General features: G+C 37.4%; 2 protein-coding genes across 11 annotated transcripts; one reads left to right on the top strand and one right to left on the bottom strand.

Moving 5' to 3' along the window:
* Positions 1-27637, top strand: LOC132256980 (phosphatidylcholine:ceramide cholinephosphotransferase 1-like). 9 transcript variants are annotated; one of them, XM_059753632.1, is made up of 7 exons: positions 1-182; positions 3585-3646; positions 24024-24177; positions 25074-25284; positions 25361-25635; positions 26123-26190; positions 26260-27637. In XM_059753632.1, the coding sequence occupies exons 2-7, from the start codon at positions 3635-3637 to the stop codon at positions 26521-26523; spliced, it is 984 nt and encodes a 327-aa protein (XP_059609615.1). In that variant the 5' UTR covers positions 1-182; positions 3585-3634; the 3' UTR covers positions 26524-27637. The 9 variants fall into 9 exon arrangements, with proteins under 9 accessions (XP_059609615.1, XP_059609610.1, XP_059609611.1 ...); XM_059753627.1 differs by lacking the exons at positions 1-182; positions 3585-3646 and adding exons at positions 16714-16821; positions 19961-20113; XM_059753628.1 differs by lacking the exons at positions 1-182; positions 3585-3646 and adding exons at positions 16725-16821; positions 19984-20113.
* Positions 1053-13134, bottom strand: LOC132256982 (uncharacterized). 2 transcript variants are annotated; one of them, XM_059753635.1, is made up of 3 exons: positions 13034-13134; positions 1406-2138; positions 1053-1342 (listed from the first exon to the last, which is right to left on the bottom strand). In XM_059753635.1, the coding sequence occupies exons 2-3, from the start codon at positions 2023-2025 to the stop codon at positions 1135-1137; spliced, it is 828 nt and encodes a 275-aa protein (XP_059609618.1). In that variant the 5' UTR covers positions 2026-2138; positions 13034-13134; the 3' UTR covers positions 1053-1134. The 2 variants fall into 2 exon arrangements, with proteins under 2 accessions (XP_059609618.1, XP_059609617.1); XM_059753634.1 differs by lacking the exon at positions 13034-13134 and adding an exon at positions 12873-12947.
* Positions 27638-27818: the final 181 nt, after the last annotated feature.

Raw genomic sequence — 27818 nt, 5'->3', positions numbered from 1 at the left:
CATTTGTGAAGTGATCTTGACGGAAGCTGACGATCGCGGATAAAGAGACTGCCCAGCGTGTCAACAAAATTCTCCAAGTGACAGAATGTGCAATGATACTTTCCAGACAACACAATCATCTGCCTCCACCACAAGCAAGAAGTACAGGAGACACCACAGGTGACCGCATCTCTGTAAGCCAGGTAAGAGAGAGTGAGCAGGAAAATAAAGGGAAAACAGGCGCTTCTTGCACGACAAAATTATACAAAATGAATCAACTGTATCTGTCACAAACTGGTTCAGCTTGATTTTGTGTCTTTCTCAATTTTTACACAATATTCATATATACTTACGCAAGAATATTAGGTGTAGTGCAAGAACCGATTTTCCCCATCCCTACGATCGAAATGCTATATAGTAAATGACACATAAGAATGCATTGGTATAGACGTCGATCAATTAGCCATCTCAATTTTCTACCCGAAAATCCACAGCATGTAATTTAAAATCATCGTCCCCAACGTTATCTTCAACACACTGGCGAAAAGCGAGCGTTCAATACAGATGAGACAGTTTGCAGAAGACAGAAGTGTATATATACATTGACAAAAATGCACCAATAAACATAGTGTTAATGATGATGATGGTGATGTTGGGAGGAAAAATGAAAATTACAAACAAGCAAATGACATCCGATTAATGTTTCATTACACTCGTGCACATTTGTAAAGCAGCGACGCAAATTATACTTTAAGAGTGCAGTGTATGCATATAAAGTGATAATTTTCATGAGAAATAACATGACACTTGAGAGACGATCTTAAGTGAAACTCCTCAGCTAGGCGATCTCAAGCAGATCAACGCGAGTCTTTCGCGCGGTGATTTAAAAGCTGTCGAGTTCATCTGACGGTCACGTACTTGACCATCGCTGGCACGATTGACCAAAAAAGGGTGACTTTCTCCTATCTTCATCTCCATCTCTGTGATTTTTGAGCAAATTTTTTGTGTGCATGACGCAAAGTGGGGATAAAATTAATCAAAATTTCCACTTTGCGGCTTTGATTTCTCCCTCCGATAGCAGTGGGTGATAAAAATTGATTATACACTTTACCGTGACTACTCGTGTCCCTAGAAGCATTTTCTCTTCTGATGAATTCACTCACCTGTTGATGACTGAACACTACGCCGCGATCCTCTGCCACGCAGCGGTAGTGTATAGATGGCCGTAGCCTTCTGGAAGCGATGCATCCTGGAGTAGGAACGCTGCTCAGGCGGCGAATTGCTCTGTGGCTTCCTTGCCAACTCCTGCCTTGGACTGCGACACCGCGAAAGTCGCCATGAGGGTGGGGCGGAAAGAGAGGCGCTGGAAACGTAACCGGAAGTGAGAAATGAATTAATTGAGACACCGCAATAATAGTCGTCTTACTCCATGGCCTTCTTGTAGCGACAGAAGAAGTCAGGCCTGATGCGATGCTTGTACAGGAACATCTCGCATGCTCGGAGGATGTCCAAATTGGTGTGCACGGAATTGGTCTGATGAGGCTCTTTGGAACTATTCTCAGGACGCGTGAATGGCCTGAGCGGTTGACCGCAAAATTCGGGGATGTTGTTGAAGAAATTTGTTGTCCTCTCAAAGTCCTTCGGTGAATTAGATCTCGAATGATTTTCTGTCGTTTTAATTTTCTCTTCTCCCTGCAATAGATCATCATCACACTCTCCCGATTCGTCATAATCGTCTTCTGTGTCGTCATTCCTTGTCTGATCAGACGATGATGTCGCCGATAATTCAATTGATCTCCTACTAATGGCACATTCGCTCTCAATCGCTTCACCGCCATTATCCATGCTTCGATGTGGCTCATGTCTATCTTCACCATGACAATCGCCTTTAGATGACTCTTCAATTGGTCTCTTAACATCAATTAATAATATTTTCTTCGCCACTTCAGATGACTCGAGCTCGAGCAGTTTTTTCAGATGTCCTATTGAGGCCACAATTTCTTGGCCACTTAAAACCTGTTCGTATGTTTGATCAGGAAGCAACATATCTCCATTGCACTACATCAAATCACTGAACCGATAGTAGATGTCTTTCTCTCCTCCTCATGATAATTTCAGGCGACAAGGAAACTATTTGCGATTAACACTTAAGATTGAGTCTGAAAATACAGAAGGAGAAGGAAAAACAACACGGTTATTTCATTTCATATGGTTTAGCGGAAATTTTTCGAATAATTCTTTTTAAATAAAGCCGCAGATCTTTCAGCAAAATACCGTATAATCACGAAAGAAAGAAAAAAAGGTCCCAGTTCTAAAAACATTGACATATAATCATAAATCATCGGCAAGTCTAGAGGAAGTGATAACAATAAGACTTGAATACCACCTTAAATTCCACCTCCTAATTGCTCTTTATGTGCGCTTTTTGTTCAATTATAAACCAAGCTTTGGAGAGTCACATTTCATGACAGAGCAACAATATGACAATTCCCTGAGTGATTTATTCAAACAAGTATTATCGGAAAGTAGCAAAGAACTCCGCGAAGATGTAAATCTCATGAAATAATAAAATACCGAAGGGAAGAGAGAAATATTTTGAGGTAAGAGGCATGACTCAGAAGCCTGTTTAATCTTTCTCGTTCAGATAAATTGATGTACATCTGAAATTATCGTAATTAGAGGCGCACACAGGTAGATTTAGGCATAATTGCACACCTCATCGTCGCAATTACATACTCAATTGTTGCAAACATAATGTAATTTCACTCATCTTCAACTGCCAGTAAATTGAGTGCTTATGCACGACTTATTTGCTCTTCAATTTGTCAGAAGTATTTCTACAATTCACACACATACTCAACAAATTTCACCGTTCACTTTTCTAAGTCAAATAAACGGATAAATTTTGATCACCACGCAAAGAACTCAAATTACATCTGGCCCGAAATTCTTTATGTGAGCAAGAATTTCAATAAAAATAACTTCATATGCATTGAAGGAAGTTGTTTTCCAGGTAAAAGTTTTCTCGTGAAGATAAAGGTAACATATTTCCTATTGGGAATTTTAATTTCTCTCTCCGGAATGAAATCTCCCATAGAAATTCTTCCATATGTGTAAAGCCATCCTGGAGAGAAGTAAACGATAAATCAATTAGAAACCACATTCATTCCATTCATGGTGAGCGGATCATTGGTATAGAGAAGTGTTGTCTTCAAATGTCTGTATTTACTCCCATTCCGGACAAAAAAGCGTGCGTCTGATTGCACATCTTACAAAGGAAAAGTGATGAGATTGCATAATGGTCCGTGCACGGACATCACGCATAATCATATTGCTGATTGAGATGACTTTCAATGTGACTTGAATTGTTATCTGCCATCTACCTCCGCATTCACTTCACCTGCACTATTTTATGCATTCTGCCAGTCTAACTGTACCACAATGCACCTTTCGTTGAACCATCATCAAAATGCAATCGTACTTTTTCAACTCGGCACTCATGAAGCACGCCATACACAATTTGTGAGTGGAAAAAGTATGATTTTAGCCCATTTATCCACATTCCTTGTTCTTTACTCTCCCATTTCACTTCATTTTCATTTCAGAGGCACCCAGGAAAAGTGAGACGATCGGAAAGCTAATCAAGAAACTCAGTATGTCAATTCCAGTGAGTGAAACAATCAATCAATTATACGCAGTTATTTGTTAATCCGTCGTGAGTGAATCAGAACAAAATTGTAAACAGTAGAAGAAGGTGATCTATAGGGTGGCAAAAGTATCAAACTGTCACGTCTCATTTCCAAAGAAAAAATGAAGAAATCTTCTTGTCAAGATGATGACAAAGACAAGGCATTTCTAGTTGAACATTCTTGACCTTAAAAGTCACCTGATTTGTACAGTTAAGAATAAAGTGATTCCTCAGCAACTTATTCATTTACTACGGTCAATCTTTTGAATTTAGTCATGATAAGCAAATCCTAATCTGTGTAGTCAATTGCCCAAAGCATTTCCAAGGGGGAGATATGATTAGTAAGGTCGCACGAAAATATTCTATTTCTTTGATATACATACATGTATGTATGTGTGAGATTGTGTACAAATTGGAAGCCTGAAGATTTCCCCCTTGGTAATCTTTTGATCACATTTGAGAGATTAGAAGTGTACACAAAAGCAACACAAAACACCCATAAAGATCCCACAAAGCGGAAACTCAAGATCGCTCCTCGAGAAAAAGAATATTCCAAAGAAATCATGCTGTAAAAAGACATGTAAAACCAGAAAGAGACGAAGTTAATAGCTCTGAAAGAAAAAAAAATACGAGACTGGATAAATTAAATTAAATGTTGGTGAAAAAAGCCAGAATGGCTGTCTCTTAGTCGTATGGCTGCCTCTGCAGTGGAGTTATTAATTTTATCTTTCATATTATTCATGACTATCTCCACCCCCACAAGCTTTGAAAAATTCTTTTGGGCGATCGCTGAGGCACTAAAACGCCTTCTCGTGCAGTGCTCTAAAAGGTGTACTCAAATCCTAATGATCACTATATATGTATAACACAAAGAGACTCTCCATATAACTTCAATGCTGCCCAATTGAAGTCTGCACAAGAGAGAATTCAATATAGTCTTACTTGAGTACACACCAAAGGTATAAATGGAATCTTCATGTTGTGTGTAGTCTCCTTGTTAGACAAACATAAATTGCAACAATTGAAGCTAAACAAATCGTTCTATATAAATCTCCCTTTGCCTTTGCACTCCACTTCAGGCTTATGTGCACTGGAAGAGGAAGCTTTTCTGCACTGTAAATTTATCTGCCATGAAACGCACAACAGAATGGCCAACAAATCGCACGATATCTTCACCAATTTGACAAATTCTCCGGAGGAAACAACAAAATGTCTTGTGACTTCCTATTTAATTGTGATAAATTGGCCAAATGGAAGGTGTACAAAGGGGAAAGACTAACAATCTTGCCAACAATATTATGTGCAGATGTATGTTTAAACACAAAATCTGAGCACTGTAAATCATATAAAGTGACTATGATGAAATTTCTGGGAACATTTTCACGGAGAGACTCAATGAAACCGTCACAGCTCGAGAAGGAGTGGAACGACTAAGCGGATCATTTTAATCCACCCCATCAAACCATCAATCTGTGACCAGCTTAAGAATACCCCTGAGGAGCCGCACGGGAATGCATCTCAAGGAACTCCAGCACTAGCTCAATTTGGTGCTTATTGTCGGCTGGCGAATGCCAGAATGATCACCTCTTCTCAGGTAAGTCCGTGGCAAACGACGATGGCTGTGCTCGGTATAAAATACGCGAGAGATGACTTTTCTTTTTGCCATGCCTGGAAGAATAAATCGTGCCGCTGCAATTATTATTAAACATAGTCTTCCACGTCGAAAAAGAGACTCCATGGCCTCTATGCTTCCCCTTCTCCTTGCATTTCGCCCGCAACAATTTCGAACAGTGCGATTCCTCACCCGCGATTTTCTCCTCGTGTTTTTCGTCTGAGTGTGCAATTTATCAGCATATTCTATCTATAATGCTGGATTGTGCCAAAGGATCTGGAATAGGAAGAGATGCATCCATTCACGCTGTAAGATATTTGCGATGCCATTTGTTAAAAAGGTATGAATTTCCTAATTAGTAGGTCACAACACTGCGTATCTATATGCAAGGACAAATTGAATAACATTGAAAATTCCTATCGAATTCCTATCTTCTCCCTTCCATTTTTGCATCTTCTCCTCAATCACCCGGAATCTCTTAACGTTTCCTTTCCACCTCCGATGCAACACACGCAGATCACGATTTCCAATTATGGGATTTATGCGTGAGAAAATCCATTGCCGATTTTACCTCATAGCATTTTCAATCTTGTGGTTTTCATCCTTCTTTTTTACCTATTCACATCTTCCCTTTCAGCTATGCGCAATATTCTTAACAATTCAATAAAACAATTGGCGTTTCGTGTACTTGGCCACTTATGGTGCATATATTAAATTGTGGCTAATATCAAGATCGAACTGCAAAGGAACACCCACAAAATGAATCTCTCTGTGAGAAAAGTGCTGGACAAAGACGGTGGAAAAGGAAATTCCTTAATGGTGTCTGGTATGAGTGGCAAAAGTGATGCCTGTAAAATCTACAAAGGCACACAACTAACTTCTGCACATGCAGTAAAAATTAATTGCTCAGCTCTATAACAACCAGAATTCACTTCATGCACACTTTTCATTACTTCATTGACTGAACTTTCTTGCTAAAAATGTTTGACTCTTCTTTGCGCCGACAAATTCAATTTTAAAAGGCTACAAGATAATAAATGCACACATCTGATGAATTTCTGATTCAGAATATTCAAAGATCTCTTTGAAAACGTCTCAAACTAAATTTATTGTCCCTTTTAAGAAACACTTAAGCAGCGAATGAAATAAGAAGGAGAAGTTAATATCAGTGCAATTAATTTTATGGTGAATTTTATATACGACGCTTTAATCGCGTGACGATATCAGGCGTAAAAATCAATATAAAACTCATTTTATTATTGTCTCACCATCAACTCACATGGCATGAAATTCAAATCACCATGGCAAATATATATATTTCCCCAGGGAAGACACCAATAAGCAAATGAGATAAACTGAAGAGGATGAGAGAGACTTCCTCGGCGCGACAAGAAGGTGCAACAAACTACCCATTACGAGATAGCTCACAAACAGTCCTGTCGAATTAATAATCAATAAATTTTCCCACCCAAAGTCACAACCGGCGAAGGAAATCTCTGGACAGAGGCAATGCAGCGCACTCAAGAGAGCTTTTTAATGTGCCACAACGATTACGGTCGGATTGATATAGGCCCAGTATGAGTCCGGCCACCCATGAACTGAACAATACATCCAACGCTAGACTCTTCCTCTATCACCCAAACACAAGATAATAATTTTTCACTAACCCACATAATCTTCACACTTCAGACTCTTCACACGACACCTGGGAATTTTTGCCTCATAGAGTGATTATATATATATTTTTTTTTGGCAAATTTCATACTCAGATTTCTACTCCTCACGCTATAAATTCCAATTAAAAATTCCACCTGTAACATATAGAGATATTTTACGAAAATTTAAGATATTTTCGTCATCTCATTCCTTCTAGGTGGTCATGCTTCACATAAAAAATACTTTCGGATGTCATACTCGACAGTTATTGCCTGAGAAATATGATACTCTAAGGTGATTTCGTTGGAAGTTCTCTCAGGGTTCTAGACAGATTTCTTCACGAATATCTTTATCCCATAAATATGACTAATCTTTTGCTTTAAAACTTCACTTGAAGGAGTTTCAAATATTTCAAGGAGTGTAATATAACAATAAACATTGCATTTCTGAAAGATCATAAATCTAAGCATGGCTTTTACCATCAGCACTAATCATCGACTGATTCGTTTTACTTCTGTGCTGTATGGAAAGGAAAAGACAGTAAAAATTCCCGAAAAAAAATTTAATCTTTCAAACAGGGAAAATTTTGTGCAGTTTTTTATGTTGGTTTTTCTTGAATCAAATTTTATTTCAAGCCTTGTAGTGAGCAAAGCAAAAACGTTAGATAGTTTCGTTATAAGGTGAAAGAAGTGAGTCTTCTCAGAAAGGAGATCACAAGCATTAAGTTTTCCGGAAATCGATGGTTTTTTGGGATTACTTATTGTGAGATGACACACTTTTCTCATCATTATATCAGGATATAAATGCAAAGTCATCCAAAGAAATCATGCGCAATAAGACATTAATAGAGACACAATTGTAGGAAAACTGACAAATACGGAGGTGTAGCACCACGCATAACTGTCTCAAAGACAACCCATTCACGTCAATTGACGATAATATCTACTCAATGAACCACATTTCCCTCGCACTCCAATCACCTCAATTCACATAATGATCATTTTCGTGCTAAGCTAATACATTTCGTGCCGCCGTCCAATTCCAATTCATACTCAAAATAATAATCATGAAGCAAATTAAGTTATATTAGACGCAAAGTACATCATCAATTAAAGTGGGAGTACACTTAATGTGGATTTATCTATGGGAATTCCAATTTCTTTTTATGATATTAACCAAATTGAGGAGGTGAGAAATGGGTAAAATATATTAGCCTTAATCGCCACAAGATCTGGTTAAATCCGCAGCAGTGCAATTGAAACTGTACAAACATCAATTTTGCACATCATCCATTATATGATTGCTCTACACATCTCAAGTGTGAAATTGTTCACCTCTCTGTGGGACAGAGAAAATGGAGCAATTCTATCATCACATATTTATGCGACTAATGCCAAACAAATAAGTTGCCTGCAGTGAGTGAACATGAGAAGTTAATTAAGGACAAGTCGTCAGAAAAAATACGAGCGAAAATATTAAGAGATACATATTAGTAGTATTGGTTGTGTGTTATCCATATATGAAGTATTACATATAATAGTTCAATGACTTAGTATAATATTCGATAAGTATCTCTTTCTCATATTCTGCACACTATCTTCTCTTCCAGCGGCACGTTGCAATGGATTTTATGAGCTCGAAGCAGAAACCCATTCTCACATTTGCACTCGCAACGTGCTTATGGACAAAAATTCACATGGGACAATTGCGGGAAAAATACATCCAAGGGATGCACTTGTGGCACACCAGAACAGCATGGAAATGTTTAATGTTCAATGGGGATAAGGAAATTCAACAAATTAATGATCCAGCCTCCCGCAAGAGTCCAATCGAATTGCAAAGAAGGATATTCTCTGCAGACAACATAGTATAAGACTAAATGGCAATTAAGAACTATTTGCAATCTGTACGAGATCAAAATCAATTTGTAGCAATGTTGCGCAAATAAAGTATTGACTCATTGCCAATAAGAGAAAATGTTTTATGGGAAGCGCGCACAAGGAATTGTCTGGGCGAGAAGAGAGCGAAAAGAACTATTGTATCAATAATCTGGATAGTTGAGTAAGTATAACAGGTTTCTGGCTGGTCTGTGCAGATGAAAAATTCCTAAAGATTATGATTGCAGATTTTATAAGTTTTTCCTCACACCACTTGCTTCTCTTGGCACTCACATCCCCTTGAAAGGATCCATTCGCGTATTGTGATTAATATTCAATATTCTCTTTGGAATATGCTACACTTCTGACGTCACGTCCGATGGAGAAATATAGGTTTAAATGGTTGCAAGGGAAAGTAAAATAAAGTTCTCTCCATTATGTGTTAAGAGATAGACTATGTCAAATGATCTTGACGCAAAATCTGTGATTTTATAAGATGAAATTTCCTCTCATACCAGAATTTGTATCATTTCTTCTGTTTCTACACTATTTGTCTTTCATTTTCATTCATTGCATGTTGTCTGCAAAGAAGTGTGAGATCAAGTAAAGAGGAATTGAAGATTCTGATGGCAATTATGAGATATTCCAGCGATTTTCACGGCCACGCAGAAATGCACTTAATTTGTCCTGAAAACTACAGTCGAGGAGCATTTATAAAGAAACGATTAAATTGATATAATTTCGCGTAAAAATTCTTTAGAATACTTTCTTGGTGTACATATATATATATATATATATATATATATATATATTCGTTGAACATCATCAGTTCAAAGGATGCTATCTTTTCAGAAATTTTATCTAAAGTTTCAAGTAAATGAAAGATCGCTAGAAATGCAAATGCCAAATGCCATGTAAAGTCTCACGTGGAATTTCTGCAATATGAAGAATGGTGTGGAAAGTTGTAAAATATTTTTTAGCATCACGTTCTTACGCTAATCTCCCACTTTAAAATCCCTAAGATGCATTGAATGTGTGAGCATAACAATACATAACGCCACTGAGATGTATAATTAGATGATTTTAGAAAGATATGTTAGGAGTAAATGAAAACACAAATGGTTTAATTTTTATTATTATTCCATTCACTCGTTCTTATAGTCTTCGAGCACAATTTTATGATATTTTCCTTGTCCCTTAATTAAGATGTTTAATGTCATATTTCGCACACTTGCATTTCACCCATTGTTAGGTAAAAAAGATGGGAGAAATTCACATTTCCATCAAAACGTTGAGCGTATGAAACAAGGTGTGAGCAAAAGATGGGCAAAAAATGCTTAATATTACAAGGCACAGTGTGAATTTATTTTTCTTCCAATAGACAAACAATTGACGAATGGAATGCATATGGAAAACACCGGGGAATTCGAGAGAAAGAACATTTATATTTCTTTAATTGTCTTTGAGGACGTGAGAACTCCTCGCGGTGATGATTTGTGAAATTATCAGGTATGATGAACGTATTAATGATACGTATTTTGAGCAAATACAACATTTAGTGCTTTATTACTTAGAGGGCAGGTCCCGGTTCGGCCTAGCAAATAAATCAGTCACTCGCGCTGAAGCCATGGGCGAAAATCCCAGCAGCAAACAAGAGTTGGCAAAGGTGCAATAATGACCAGTAGCAGAGATGTGACGCTTTTGAAATGCACTGCAACAAGACCGCGTCTGACCACATGCGGCAAACTTGAGACGCATCTCGCAATATACTCATCAATTAACTCCAATCAAATACTATAATTATTATTCACTTTACTCTCAGAAGATTCTTGTTGAAGGAACTTCACCGCGCTTCTTGTGTATTTTCTTATAAGGAAATACTTTCTTCTTTCTCCGCCACTGAATTGCACCTCCTACTCGAAGCAATTGCGCTGTGTTGGCTTAATTTCATTGAGTGTGGAAGTTAGTACCCAGAGATCATTGTTGGACTATTAAGACAGATTACGATGCAAAATTGGCATGAGCATAGGATGAAACTTCACCACCACGAGAGGAAAATGCCAATTCACTCTGGATCCATTTGATGACCACTGATGAATGGCACATCGTCATCTTACATCGCGGTATTTTCATCTTTCCAGCCAACACACAGAAGGAGCGAGAGAAGAAAAGAGATTTAAGATTGGAAGCCACGGATGTCAAGAAATATTCATTCAATGAGCTGTTCACTGCATTCGAAAACAGAGTTGATCATGCCAAAAAGCGATGATTGAGATTAAGATCTTGATGATCTTGGATGGACCGTGCTGTTCTTAATATAAAAGTTATCTTACTTACTGATTGTGAGTCGATTTTGTAAATTTACATTTGAAAATTTTGATTCCATTCGCTTTAAATCTATAATTTTTTCAACTCTTCTCAGCCCATGATAAAGAAAAAGAACTGCATTTCTTCCCTCAGCCTCCGTCCTCGCCTCTCGCTCCACCATACCCAGACAATATAATAAATAAAGTATAAGAATAGAGTAAACGGCTAAATAGGCGCCTAATTATCGCTGGCGGTCAGATTGGATTCTCAAGCCAGATGGCGGAAGACGAAGTATTTTCACAGCATCAAAAAATTGTTTGATTTAACAATTTCTTCCTCCAAACAAGTGTTTAGTGCGATATATGTATATATACACACACAATGTGAACTGATAATAAGCGGAGTGAGACAAAAAAATTTAATTAACCCTTTTTACACGAAAGGTACGGATAATGACGATATAGATGGCTGAGAAAAGTTAAACTCACTGATGTTAATAATGTTATAGGAAAAAGGAGGAAAATGTTGGTTTTTTTTCTCTCCTGGTAAGTAACAAAGCATGGCAAGGCAAAGTTGAGAATGGCATGAGAGCAGAGAATTCTGAACATTCTTCACTTGTTTTCGATCGATTCAATTAAGAAGCTGCCAAAGTGAAATACTGATTACACAACACTCTTAACACTTCTTCCACAATTCAATTGCCTCTGTGCTTCACCTCCGGTTAAACGCAACATCTCACTTTACTCATATGGCCTCTCGAAGTATCGCCTCATCCAATTAGACAAAAGAAAGCAATCAGAACCGCTGAGAGAAGAATAATTTGTGACGCTGAACATCTCTATATCGACAATATTCACTGATGCGGAATGAAGCGCGTTGTTATAAATTCACTTGCACAGTGTAAATAACAATTAGTACTTGCTCCACTAATGACTCTCTTTTTTCCCTAACTGGCAGCCAATAAATTTAAATATACGATTTGTTTAATTTTCGTGCGCAATTCATTGGAATTTTCATGCTTTTACGCCCCATCGTGAACACTAAAATTATCCACTAAATGCAAATTGACCACAATTAAAAGGTACAATTAAAATAAAATGAGAGAACAACACATACACACCATTCCAGCGTCCAATAGAGGATTTACCACGTATGGACAGTGAAATGTATTTAAAGTTGGCAATTCTTCCTCACATTTAATCGGACAACCACAATCAGCACCCAGAGCACTGCACTTGTAACTTGAGATGTTATGCTTCTGTTGCTGGAGCCTCTCTCTCTCTCCCTTCTCCCATGTCGTTTTTGTCCACACGCTCATACAACTATTATTACATACTTGTGACACTACTGTTAAACTCCTGCCATGGCATGTATGCATATTTCATGCAACTAAGGGATTGGATTTTGACTACACATTGGGGATTTAAACATGATTAAATTCCTCACTAAACCGTGCACTACAAAATGACCAATGAAAACCCTTTCATATTACTTTCCAACTCCATTTCTTCACCATCTCCCGCTCTCTCTCTCTCTCTCTCTGTCTCCCTCTTTTAGATCTGAGTTCTATTCACAGAGCAGTGACACGAATCCCAAGAAAAATTGAGGGAAATTAAAAATTCGACAACCTTATTAATTATTTAGAGTAGAATAGAGATAATGACACCTGCGAGAAGAGACACTCGAATGCCAAGAAATGTTGGACAAGATATTTTATTGAGATCACATGTGTCATGGTGAAAAACTTGCTCACCCAAATTATATGTTTTAGTGTGGAAAAATTCTTAATTGTGCCCCTGCGGCTCAATTAACACAATCCTCGGCATTTAGTATGTTTCTCATGCCACTACTCGTCTTCATTAAACCGACACTTCAAGCAATTTTCACTAGATTATTATTATAATTAGAAATTACCGACAGGTAATGCGCACAAGTCTTCATAAAGCTGCACCGCCTAAAATCACTTTTGCCAAGTCACTTTCAGAGTTTGTTTTTATTGACATTTTTTCCACCGTATTTTCATCTAAGTTTTTCACGCACTGTATTTACTAGATGAGTGTAAAATCAACGTGATTCATCTTTGGCTTCTCAAGAACAACAGTACACATTTTTTCCACCACACAAAAACCACATGTGAAATCCCCGTGAAAGCCGCGTGATAAGCACGAAACGAGTGAGAATCCTCAGCTAATGCCATTGAAGACGTCCAACCAAAGCGGAGTCCGAAGACTGTCTGATTTTATAATTCCTCCTCTTTGATTTCTTCAGTTTGAGTTGAACATTGTGTATTTGTAGGCAGAGGTAGCACATATATACATATGTACATATATAGTGGTATATCGCGTCTTGTTGAAAATGCTTTTCGCTCTGTCTTTTGTGACTTTAGCTTCCTCAGCTGCTGCCTCGTAACTCTTCTTTTTACCTTCTGATTCTCCCGGATTTTCTCCCAGCAAACTTCAGACGGTTCATAGCGATTTCCTTATATTCTTGTACTGCCATCCTGTTGCCCAGCAAAAGGAAGCTAATGTCACCCAATCATTGGCAAAGCGAAGGAGTAAGTATGATCCATGTCAAGTAGATCACGAAAAACATGTTTGCCTTCCTCACTCAACCGTCTAGTCCGGCTCAGAAAGGCTTATGCAGCGAAAGACTGGTTAGAGATTTGCAGTTTAAATAAATCTAACATTTTCTTTTTCAAAAATATCCACACTAAGTTGCTGATTAATTTATAATATTGAATGGTTAGTAAATTTTCTTTATTTTTTATGCTTGATGTGAAGTGTTGTTATATCTTGTTAAAATATTTGTAAAAAAAAATCCTTGATTTTCTGAACTTTTAAGTATTTGTAATTGAAGGCAAAATATATTAAAAAATACAGATATTAAGAAAAATTTTAGAGTTGATCTTTAACTATACCTGGTTATATTCCAAAAAATAAAATATACAAAATTTTTTGTTATAACAGTGTAACTTTATAGAATTGTAGAATAAAATTCAGAATTGTTTTTCTAGCGTATAGATCAAAAAAGAGCTTCAAAATTGAAAACATCACTATGTGGCTGTCTGTTTTGATAAGCCGTTTCTAAATTAAGATATTCGAGGAGACATTTGTTTATTATAATTAAACTTATTTATGCAAATCTCTACACATTCAAAAAGATTTTCTATTGATTGACAGCGAGCCGCGATGTCGAATGAGTGGCGAAACGTAGATAACTAATATTTGGCTGTCCAAGTACCTAATCTTCACTAATCACAGCGTTGTGGATAAAATCAATAAATCAGTCCTAAAAGGCTGATGCATTTTTAATAAATTCAACATTGCACGAATAGTGTGTAAACATCGCCCATATGTCTCGATTGCGTGTCTCACATAATCAAGTTGGAAGCCTCAATCATATAGGATGTTTGGACGTCCAGTGAGGAATCAATTCAATATTATATAGGTGGTGGAATATTGAATCTCCCTCCTTTTATGGACTCTTTCTCATAAATCGAGTGCTACACCTCAAGAGAAATTCACTTTCACCCTCTGTGGTCAGTGACTTGTACAATTTCAGCGTATGCTGAACTTGGAACTTTCAATTGCCGAATTATTTGGACTCCCCAATTGCCATGAGCCATCGTGACTCTTTTCACCCTTACTTAGGTAAGTTAATCGCCACACTTCGAGGCAAAAACAAACCATTTTTTATCCAAAAACTGCGCCGCAATTTCTTAGAGTAACATCCGCGAGACTCGAGAAAGAAACCAGAAAAGTTTTTGTCAAGGTTTTTGTCTACACAAAACATGGCAAGAAAGAGTTGTCCAAAAAAGTAAAACCGCATCAAGCTCACCTTCATTAAACGAACGAGAAAATTTTCATAAAAGATTAATGTTGGATGAATTTGTAGTACCACAACTGTCAATCTGTCTTCATACAATACCAGATAGGACAATAAACAGAAAAAAATATTTCTCATTCATATGCACATAGTATTTGGTTGGCAAATAAGAAGTAGTACAAAAAGTATCAATCAGTGAGGATTAACTTTTAATCCACTCTGACACATCTCTTTCTTTCTGGCCTCAGGAGATGACCGTAGAACAGGAATCACTTTATGAGATACAAAATCTGTCGTGCATGAGGTTTTTATCTATAAATCTTGAGCTTCGTGTAGGTGAAACACCTGAATATATTCAAATAAATCTCGCCTTGTCTACTCGTCGCATCTCCTTTTTGATATGATTGACTCAAATCTTGAAAATATTTTGACCCAGTCCACAAAGAAGTTTCATGGTGTCTGTGGAAATATTTCCATCTCTTCTATTGCCTTTAGAGTCTTCACATCAATTGTTATTGGAATTAATATGAAAATATATAGTATGGATAAGAAATTCTTCAAATCAAGATCGCAGTGTCACTACTATTTTGAAGATCCACATGAAAATTGCTGACTGGCAACATTGTTTCCTACTATAATACAATCATTAAAAGGTGTCCGTGGAAGTGCGAAAAGCAAATACAAATTCCCCAGCCAAATCGGAACTGATCTCCATCTGAGAGCATCGTGCAACATAACTATTTACTCACACGACATACCGATTAATTATTCTCGCAAAGACGCGGAAAAAGCGTATGTATGTAAAAATTTTCACATACCTCCGATGGGTCGATACGATAAGTTCACATCGTCATCATTTGTATAGCATTATGGGAGAGATTTCGTGGCTAAACGTCTTGAAGATTTCCACCTCATGTTTTCCATCGGCTGAATAGTAACATTAATATTCTCGCGTTTTGCCGGGAAGTTGGCCGAGGGATAAAAAGTCCACAGTGATAGATGATTCAAATCCAGACTATGTAAATTTTCCCTCGATTCTCTCTCTTGGTTTCCCAACCGACACCGCGCGCCTGACGATTCATATCTTGGCATTTATCTATCGACCAGACGGAAATCTGAGAGAATGGAAATCAATAATAGTTCTCCACTTTGTTTTCGTCCGCCTCTGTGTCTTTTTAAGTGCTATTCTATGGCGAAAATGAATCTTCGTTGAAAAAGACATTTCAGATCAATTTTAATGAATTTTTTCGTCCATCTAAACAAACACTCATTATAATTCCAACTACCTTAATCGATTAAAGCCACTTAAAACTGTCCTTGGTCGATCAGGTGAGTCGTAAAACTTTAAATTATGTGTCTTCAATTAATGTGACCGTTTAGCATACACCCCTTCCAGGGATTGAGCTGGGCGAAGCACACTCTATTCATGTGTCTGAATGCCTTTGTAATTATTCCTACTTTTCTTATGCGACAGACATTATACATATATATTTTGGGAGTGAGAAATTTCCCTTCCTAAACAAAGACCATACACAATTTTACTTTAATTTCCTCCAATTAAAGTTAGGTTGAAACAAATCATAATATCAACTGCTGTTTTTTCAAATGCTTTAAACCTCACTCTCTTGACCAGCTTTGGGCGCAGAGCTTTCAGCTTGTCGATAAAGCAGTATTCACCTGTTAACGCGGAGAAAGTGCTCATGGCGTGAGCAATCAGAGTGGGGAGACGACCTCAGAACCCCAACGAGCGCTTCTACTAACTCTCCTTTCAGTTGAAGTCGACTCTTGGTCGTGTGAGTGTGTAATTTTCAGTTCGATTCTTCTTTCTTTCGCACCAATCCACATGTTTTGACGCCTCAATTGTCATCAAGTGTGGTGTATGATTTGTGTATTGAATAAGATATTAATAAAACTGTGCAAAAATCTGTCGTGATTTCCTGAAAAGTCCTGTGGTCAAGGTTCTGCAATCGTGAATTAGTGGACTTACACAGGCAAATTGTATTAGTCATCGATCTTTTTGTGAATTAGATCAATCATTTTCTTCGTGTCCAATCTGTGTGACATTTCTCAGGCACATCCGTTTTAGTCACACACTTCCAAATTTACACTTTAATCAGATTCTGTATTTAGTGAGGCTTAATTACGAAAAATATGGTGCCATCTTAAAGCACATTCTCACAATTCAAATTAATTTGTTTTATATATCTCGTGACTCATATTCTCACTCTCCCAATTACTCAAGATAGTCAATAACACTCATTAGTTTTTATATCTGTTTGTGGCCAAGCTGAAGTATTCTAGATGAGCCAGACAATCTTACATATTTGCTCTCAAACAACAACAGAAGAATTTATATAAGCTGTCCAGTACAAATTTTCCCGACCTACAATACTGTAATTTTTGCATGTGTGTAATTGTCGGAGAAAAGTCAATAAATTTTCATTTGTGGTGTACTTCGAGGGTCGCAGACGTCACAGTCACATTTTACGCCGCCTCACCCGTTCTGTGGATTTCCTGTGTTATACAAATTGAATTAAATTCACGAAATACCTCAGATGGGGAGCAAAAAAGAAAGTTAGGTGTGTCTTTCCGTTTTTCTCACCCATTAATACGGTTCTCCCAGCGTATAGAGAGGGTGGCTAAAAGGAACAACACGGTAACATATCGTGCAACTCTTGGCTTTGTTGCTTCGGCGGAAAACTTCATAACACACTATACCAAGAAAAACACACCGCTGCCCTAATTTAATACGTCAAGGTTTTCCACCTATTAACTCTTCTCGGCGAACCCCTGAAAACCTCCCCCTCGGAAACTCCAGTTGTATTGAGTTCTCCCGTCGCGACATCGTTTTTCCGCCCCGAGCAGGGAAAGTGTATAAATAAATTATGTATAGAACTCTCACTTAACACAAACAATATCATTACATCGCATTAATGAAAGTTTTTGTTGTTTGCTCGGGTAGTTTTTCCTCACAGAATACTCTCGTAGGGCGCAGCATTATTGTTGAATTATTAAAATTCAATTTTGCAAACACACCCAATTGTTTCATGGAAAAGGAGTGCAATGAGTTTAATTAAAAGTTACAGCGTGGAAATTATAGGGAAATGCGGGGTAGTTTTAATTCTTTCAACTATCATGATTGGTTAGACACTTGATTAAGCAAGTATAACTGAGATCCTAAATTGTGACTGTGTAACATATTCAAAAAATACGAGTCCATATTGTTTTTTAACCCTTTAACAAAAAAGCATTGGACTGAAGATCAAGTATACACAATTGTCTTCTCTCTGCCTTAGTGCCGTTCCCTTGCTTCGCGATTATCTAATCATGAGGCTAGAGAAGGAGAACTGGCAGAAAGTAATAACGTCACGCAATTTCAATTACGTGTTGCCTCGCGAGGCTCACAATTGTGGGAGGATTTCGACCATCAGGGAGTCACTCTTCCCACTCTCTCTGTATAATTGTGTGTTGTCTATTTCCACCCTGTTGCGTGTGCAAAAATGAGCGAAAGCCATAGGGATATAGCAAAGGATGAAGTGCCATAAAAGCACCACGCGTATGTCATTTGCTTTTCATAGAGAAAATTTCTCATCCCTCTCAACACAACTCTCAATGTCACTCTTGAAGTGGACTTTTACTGGTGGAAAAAGAATACTTTAGTACATCCTAAATTTATTATTAACTTATGCTAAAAGTCATTGGCTTTTTCCTTCTGTGCTGTTATCAACGAAGCTCGCAGTGTTTGAACAAACATATTAGTCACTATTTTGAGGTCGACCCTATTTATGTAAATACACCGGCGTGTATTTTTATATTGAAACTACGAAACAGTCACACATATTTTCCTTATCATAGAATTTTCACATCATGTCATTTCTGTTCTTCCCCTCTCTGTGCATGTGTTTGTGTACACACCATTTACACGGTTGACCAGACTGAGCACAGAATTAAGTTAATACAATATTGAAAGAAGGAAATTACATGTTGACAAAAGACATTCTTTAACAATTGTGGGCGAAAATGAAGTTTCCAAAATAACATGAAAAAATCTGTCCAAAGAGATGAAAATAGAAATCGTTTTATTTGATCAAGGCTCGACAATTTTATAAATATAATATTAACTCTTTTGCCTTGGGACCGGCAATTTTCAATTTTATAGTAATCATGAGGAGTTTGAAAGAATTGGGCTGAACAAAAGACATAGAAAATAACAAAGGATGTGTTGATACTTTTGTCAGTCACTGTGTAAAGCAAAACTACATGGATTGCATGTGATGCATATTATCGGAAATTTCATGTCAGTCCGTATAAAACACGAAGCACTTTCGTATCGTTTACTCGAGTGTCTGCTAAATGTCTCAACCTCGGACTTCTTCATATTTAACCATTCATTCTTAACTCCTCGCGTCATTGAATATTTAAGATACGTTGCTTTTTTTATAGCACAATGAAGACATTGCAAAATGAATCTATATCAAGCGAATTGCTCATTAATTAACCTTATTATCTACCTTCAAAGTCTTATCACTTATGTATAATGTATGTCTATCGCCTTGTCTATCGTTCACTTTGCTATGCAGACTGAGCGGAAAATTTTACCAATCAGACTAAATAGAGTCCCTATCATTGCAGAAAGAAAGTCAATGCTATAAAGAAAACCGGCGGAATTCTACCAAAGTATATGACGAAAAAACCGCAAAATCTCAGCAATACCAGTGGCTTTTTCTATATGCGAGACATCGCAATGTTTTCCGAAAGAATATGTAATATTCCCATTTAAGTCCCTGCAGATTTTGCATTAAAATTTTGACACACTTCAAAATTTATTATCACCCTTTTAAGTGCTTTCGTGTTGGGTACTTTATTGTTGATTTGTTATCTTCGGACTGTAGCATTGAGAATTCATAGAGCTCTCTATAAGTTTAACTGCTTCAGGACGGCAGGAAAACACGACATTTCTGCACACACTATAATTAACGTAAATAACTTTCAAACAATCATAAAAACAAATGAAAGGTGTAAAATACTCTGCTGAACAGTTACAGTTAATTAAGTGTGATATATAATAAATTTGGAAGGAAAATAAGAAAATACGTGATTTCTATATAAAAGTGAGAGCACAGGAAATAATTCAGCCTCAAAATGACTATCCAAAATCGAGATAAAGAGGTAAGTTTGGAATTAAGACACTCTAAATAATTCATCATAACAATACCGACAAAATTCATGAAATATTCACTGAGAGAGGAGTTTTAGGGAATTTTGGAAAACAAGCTTTCTCGTCAAAGTTCTACTCACACATGATGATTTTTTTTGTTGATTTACAATGAACAATACGGACAATATCAGCAAATTTGTTGGTGTTTGCTAACAGTTTTATGATCGTTCTTATTGCATTGAAATTATCTAATCACCCAAAATTTTACGTCTCCCACAATTTATATCGATTGATTGTGACTATTTATGATGAGCAGTGTGTGTAATTTGGGCAATCGCAATCGTGATAGTGGAATTCTTTTCCCCTAAACCCGTAGTACTTCTTCGCCTGCGTCCTTCAATGTTCATTTGCCTTCGTTCAAACTTCATGTACTTACAGATAGCACTGTGAATTTTTGCACGCGCCACTTGAACGTACTTATATTTCAGGTCAGAGTAAAAGTTCGTGATGTTATCTAAAATTTCTCGATAGCAGCGAATTGGAAGAATCTTGAGAAGGAGGAAATCACGACGCTAGTAAAACCGCAACATGTTTCCTGCACTCTCGCTATCGACATCCAAAAAACATGTCAATAAATGGAAAAGTTTTGTGCATTTGTGTGCAGACTTGATTAGAACTCTTACAAAACTTTACAGTTTCTTCACACACGCATTGGATATTTTCTTTGGTTTGTTGAGTGCTCTAAAAAACACACACTAAAAGAATGCATACTCTTTGGTTTTCTTGATTTCTCTGCGTCTCGGCAAATAAAACCACGTCAAAATTACTCTCTCTCTCTCTCACTCTCATACTGGTCATGTACATTTTCTACACTACACATTGTACCACGAATGGTGTAAAGCGTGTGTTCGTGAGACTCCCCATTTCAATACAATTGAACACGGTGAAACAGAAAGTCTCTCAGAGGCAACACAAGCACGAGAACTGAACAGTGTTTTAGGTTTAGTGTGTAAGTTACAATCAGTTGAAAGACATCCGTCGGACGCCACAAACGTGTTTTGTGCTCATTTTTTGAATAGTGGAATCTGTCCCATAGATTCTCCAGATCCAACTCTTTCTCCGAAAAGAAGGTTTTGAGACAAGCAAAAGACGTTGAACACAATGCAAAGTTGAGTTTTAATCACCGTGAACGGTTTAGTGAAGTTACCAGAGATTAAAAGAATGCCCACAGTCACGATTCATGGGCATTGACGACTCAAGTACAGTGAGACTGATCAGTGCGAGTTTGACTAGTTTGACTTCTTGCAAATTGTTTCGTTTGCCAAAAAATTCGCAACGAAAGAGTGAAAAGATTGTCTTTGTCGCGAAGACGCTGTTTTTCCGAAATGGCAAGCAATGGACTACTGTCGCAAGGCTTGACTAGACTAAATAAGCCCTTCTGCAACTACTCGTCCTGGATGCGAAGAAGACAATATGAAGTATGTAGATAATTGTCTTATGTATGTAGCTTTCATGCTCAACTTCACAAGAGGGTTCCATTGAAGGAAAAAAGAGTGACTTAGCAATTGGGTTTAATTTTTCCATTCTGTCCGTGTGTCTCTCTCTCTCTCTTCACACCATTTGGCTACACTTTGCTTGGTAGAGTCAACAAGAAATGTGCCCTCCCGGAAAGTCATATGACATCGTGCTCCTCATCTGAGACTGTGGAATAACACTATCAAGCCATAAAGTGCTTTTTTCGCGCATTAGTTTCGCAATTTGTCCGGCTCAGAAGAAAATTTTCCAAGGGAAAAGTTTTTCCCGCCACTTTTCACACCAAATATACTATGCGATTGAGTACGCAATGGATGAAATGAAATCATAACCTTTCCGCCTTCTCTAGCCACCACTCTTGATCATGTGGAAATATGCGGACAATTTAACAATAATGAACTAAAGTAGTAGAAAACTAGACATGGTAAAAAAAAAGATAATTTCAACATGACGTCGTTGCATAACACCGCACTGCAAATTGCACTTTCATGAGTACACATCATCATCGATAGGCGACAAAATGTTATGCCTTTATCTCTCCTTTATTATCAAATTTACAGCCTTCTCGCTGAACAGATTTTTCCTGGTTGGCGAGAAAAACATTGGTAACAGAAAAAAGTCAAATCACTGTCTCGGCAGAGAAGCTAAATTAAGCGCACATCATCTGTCTCTTTCGGTATTTTTCTCTCTTTCAAATGAACTGCGTCTTTCGCAAATTAATATCAAAGAGTGGGGAGATGCCAAACAAGCCTCATAGACGACATACTATTACTCCAACAGTAGGCGAGTGCACGTGAACTTGAGAAACATCCGAAATTGCCTCTCATTCTTAACTGTGCGCATTACAAGAGGATTAAGAGTATAGAATTCAATGCAAATATTGCCATTTCTCGCGTTTGTGTGCAATTTGTCTTGAATTTCATTGCAGTGAATAATGTGTGCTTGAAGGCTTCATCAGCACAGCGCGAAGTGAAACATTTGTGACTTTGTGGAAGAAAAAACTCCGGAAGGAATGCAATAAATGTGGAGGGGAAAATGACGAATGTTGACACACAATTGGATTTTGATGGAGAGAAAAATGTGTCGAATCATCCGAAAAGCGTAAAATCACTACTAAATATAGAGATTCACTCGGAAGTGGGTATTACTCGATGGTATAAATATATCTGGTAATCCAAAGAGGACAATGACTGTGTGGATAGACGCAAAATTCGTTTAGCGTTGTATAATCTTGTGGAAATGTGATGTCAAAACTTCAGTGACGTCGGAACTTCTTGGAAAGCAATCCGTCTTGAGTTGTGCCAATTTGACGTGACGATTTTAACTGAAAACTCACTGTAAATACGCAAATTTCTCGTATGCTTTCAAATGTATTATGTATCAATAATAACGTGTACATCCTAAAATAATTAAATTTTCATCGTTTTAAAACAGCATTTTTAACCACTTCGACTGGAATGAGTTTTAATTAATTAATTAATCTTTTGTGTGGTGGAAATTGTATGTAAAAGAGTTACGTAAATTCTCTCCTAATATCTGCAACCTCAGAGGTTCTTAAGTTTATTCACGATTTAATCAAATTACTAAGCACCACTGCAAAGTGTACATTTTAATAGTCGAGAAGAATGAAATTGCATAATTCAACTACGAAATCTTCCATCTGACTTATCTCTCCATGTGTGTTTGCTTACATTGGCACAGAGTGAAAAATAATGCTAATTGACTGAGACTGAATAACAAACTCTCCTCGAAGTGGCATCCAGAGCAATGTCATTGAGTCATGAGTCAATCTTCAAGAATAATTAATCAATTTGGATGGAGAAATTTTCCTCAATAAATCAATGAGGAGAAAATTATGCTTTACGTGTGGCACACCCTCAAATTACAGACTGGCTCGAGCCATCTGAAATTCTTTTTCTCACAGTCCAGACTCGCGCGTACTTTCGCTCTTTCACTCAAGTGCACAATCAGGGGTGTTTTTTAGGTGTGTTTTATGTTGCTGGAAATTCGATGCTTTATCTTTGACACCCACGAGTTTGGCTTCTCTCATATCGAAATACAACTGCGTCACATATCTTCTTATCATTTGACGCTATCACGAGGTGGAAAAGCATTTGAAAAAAAGTGAATTGAATATCTCTAAAACTTGATGAATCACGCTCGAGTGGAACTCATGGTCAAAATCTTATGACTTCTCTTCACTTCTCGTCTCGTGCGCGCCTTTCGCAAGAGCCACAAAGTATCGGAATCGGAGAAAAAATTCAAATGCCGATAAGGGAATCATATTATGATAACGCGCAATGAGTACACGATTCCACCATATTTTACACCTCTAATTAATAGTCGCGCAAAGTGATCGAATAACAACACAACTCTTTCTTTTCGCAGGAAGTACCTGACGAATTCGAGCTGCCTTACCACAACAACCATCAAAGTGAAATTGTCGATTCTAGCGGTCAACCTGTTATGATCAAAATAGACGTGCCAGTGCCTTTACGTGATGAACCGCGATTCCCGAAGGAAAAGTGGAAAACATTTTACTGTGAGTCAATCTAATGTTGCTCTCAATCAATGTATTCTAATTCCCCACCATTCGTTATCTTGAATCAAACATTCCGATATTTTGTTTCCTGTTTCGTCTCGTTGCCACAAATTGCTCAAATGCATTGAGTGTCATTGTGCAAGTGCAGAGAAGAAGTGTTTATTCTCTGTACAATTTAATAAATTGACAGTGATTTAGCGGTTTTCGGTTGTATAATTTGTTGTAATTTGTTCCAAAATAGAATGACGATTACGAGGAAAAAGCTCTTGATTGTATAGTGAACGAGTTCATGAAATAAAAAAACTGTCAATGTTCTGCTATGACGATTCTGATGTGAGTCATTCTGCCAGTTAACCAAATAAACAATTATTCTGCAAATTGAGCAACAAAAGCGCGTTACAAAAATTGTGATTATTTATTCAAGTTTATCAACATTTTCACAGTAGAATGGAGTGAGTTTTTAGTACAACTGCCAATCTCTTCTCCTGTGAAGCGGAAGAAAAGGTTAAATTCTACACTCAATATGCAAAATATTTACCACTTGTTCGATGCAGAAAAAAAACTTCATTCTAGAGCGTATTTGAATTATTTGGTTAATTGCTGAGAAACGTAATGCAATCCAACATGAAAACTTGTACAGCTTCAGAGCTGTATATAGATTGAATTTTGCAACTTTTCCTTTTTCCGTCTCACATTCACATAATGACGAAGAAGGTGGTTTTTAAATTGTGAATTATCTTTTTACGCTGACTTTGTGGCGACTTATTGATTTTCCGCTATTCAATTTTAAAGTAGTGAAGGAAGCACAAGCCATGGACAGTATCAATGTTGTGTGTTGAGTGGTGGAAATTCACACAGAAGGCTTTGTCTATAATAACACATTCATCTCTTCACAGCATTTGTGATATTAGTCGTCAACTTCATCCTGGCCACTGTATCACTGTCGCTCGTGCACGAGAGACTGCCGGATCGGGAGAAGTATGCGCCCCTGCCGGACGTTGTGCTGGACAATGTGCAGCAAATGGACTGGGCGCTGGATGTCAGTGAAATTCTCATCATGCTCGGCGTGAATTCCTGCATCCTCCTTATCATATTCCACAAACATAGGTAACACTATCGCAACCCCAAAACCCTCTTATCAAGCAATATAATTTATAACCTCTCGTTTTTTCCATCTCTCTAGGTTCATTGTAATGCGTCGCGTTTTCCTCCTGATGGCACTTCTCTACCTCATGCGCTCCATCACAATGTACGTTACGGTCTTGCCGGTGCCCAACACGACGTACTTCTGCAGTCCAAAGTCCAATTCAACGACGCCGCTCTTGATCGCCAAGCGCGTCTTTCAGCTCCTCTCCGGCTTCGGGTTGTCCATCAACGGCAAGCACACCTTCTGCGGTGACTACATTTACAGCGGTCACACTGTCATGCTTGTTCTTGCCTATCTGATTATCAGCGAATGTAAGTCGTCAAATCATGGGAATTTTCTTTCAAATGATTCATCAGTGATTTTTACGACATGCCATTGAAATTGGTCATTGTGAAGCACAGACAATTGTTTAGCTGAAGATTGGATGAATGAAGCCATAAACGTAGAGACTTAGCTTAATGATAAACATCAAGATAATAACTTTAAGACTACTAGAAGAATTTGGAGAGTTTTTTATTTTTAAATTGATACAGAACGCCATGAAATCCTGATTTTACTCTCAACGGAGTCATTTTTCAGAACTCGCAAGTTTTCAATTTCACAACTATGAGACTCATTTACGTAATCACAGCTCTTTAGGTCAGAAAGATATTGTCGAGGTCAGTTCTAATGATAATTTCCATTGAGAATTTTTACTATTTTCTCTGTTGTGTATTTTATTCAATCTTTTAAGACGGCAATGCAGAAATTATAATGAATTTTTTGGAGAATCTTATTCACATGCTGTTTTTGTTCTAGATTCGCCGAAGCGCTTCTACATAATTCATTGGGCGGCTTGGCTGAATGCTCTTGTCGGAATTATAATGGTAAGTCTTTCTGTCAGAGTCCACTTCTTAGCTTAGTTTCTGATTGTCTCCTCCTTGTCACCTTCGCAGGTTCTTCTGGCGCATGGACACTACACGATCGACGTACTTATTGCATACTTTGTGACAACGCGCCTCTTCTGGCTCTACCACACGCTGGCCAACAATGGCCAACTCCTCAAGCAATCCCCCAACAACTACCTGTGCCGCGAGTGGTGGTTTCCCTACTTCCGGTACTTCGAGAAGAACATTAGAGGTCCCGTTCCGCGACAGTATGACTTTCCCGTCTCGTGGCCGAGGCGATTCTTCAGCAAACTACCGAGTCGCGAGAGTTAACACGCGTCTGTGCCACGATTCTGAAGACAATGTGATGAAATTGTGTGATGCGTGGAACGATTTTCGTCTGTTTGCCGCATAAAATGGGAGAAGGTGTGCCACAAAAGTTAGAATATGGAATAGTAATTAAGTATAATGTCTCTAATAATTGTGAAAGTGAGACAAGAAAATTTTCTTTGCAAAAAATACTTCATTATTTAGGTGACAAATTGTAAAAAGAATTAGAGAGAGGTTCCAAGTCATTGTTAAGCTATAGCTTCGAGCTCTTATTTTCCAAATATCCAGACTTTGGGCGATTCTTACGTTGTGCAAATTTGAATTAAATCTTCTTTAAACTGTGGAAAAAATGTGCAAAGTATTTTTGACGCCTTTTTCAATGCTTTGAATGGAGAATATGAGCTTGACGACGCTTCGCAAGAGGCATTTTCTACCTCAAAGAACATCCTCAAAGATATTCTGATGCAATTGATAGAGAGAGAAAAAAAGAAACAATGGCAGTTGTTAAGGAACTCACAAAGTCTGAATTTATTTTCTAGTATTTCCGCCTTAAATTTGTAATGCTAGCCGTAAGTAGATATACAAATAAACTTGTTATAGATATTTAAAAAGAGATACTTTGTATATCTTTTAAGAAAGACAAAGATCATAATTTTATAAGGAATTGTAAATAGGATAAGAAAGAATTATATATGTTAATTTGGGAAGTGAAAGAAGATTTGGAAAAGTGATTGAGAGATACAAATTCCTCTTGTGAGTTAAGAAAGCTTTAGTCTATGTATATATCAGTCTTACAAAAATGTTCAAGACACAATTTTATCGTGATTCAATTGACCAAAATGACGAAATCTTCATCTACATTCTTATAATGTCTGTACAGGTTATCATAAAATGATCAGCAAATATGTAAAACATTAATTGAGAGATAATCCTGAAGTAAATGTGCAATTATGTTAGGAAAAGAATTGATGGTGCAACCAAAAATATTGTCATTGACTCACCTCAAGTTCATAATAATCTTTATGAGAAAATTACCTTGTCATCTCTTCATCTAACATTTTTGTTAATAAGAGATTCTGTATAAATAAAGTAAAATAGTATGCATTTCAAACATAAATGTTTCATGCTTCGTTTTATCAACGAGTGCAAAATCAGGTAAGTTTTTATATTTATTTGATAATCTGTCTACACATTTTGTAATCCCTTCGAAGGATCTCAATGATTTCATATCTCTTAAATTCACACTTGCGGTCAGTTAACGTCCAATGGCTGTTTCAGCCTCTGTTTCCAGACAGATC

Source organism: Phlebotomus argentipes, unplaced genomic scaffold, assembly GCF_947086385.1.
Source record: "Phlebotomus argentipes unplaced genomic scaffold, Phlebotomus argentipes genome assembly contig_33, whole genome shotgun sequence".
Classification (NCBI taxonomy): Eukaryota; Metazoa; Arthropoda; class Insecta; order Diptera; family Psychodidae; genus Phlebotomus; species Phlebotomus argentipes.
Note: the sequence above shows the minus strand (reverse complement) of the source record. Positions and strands in the feature narration are given on the sequence as shown.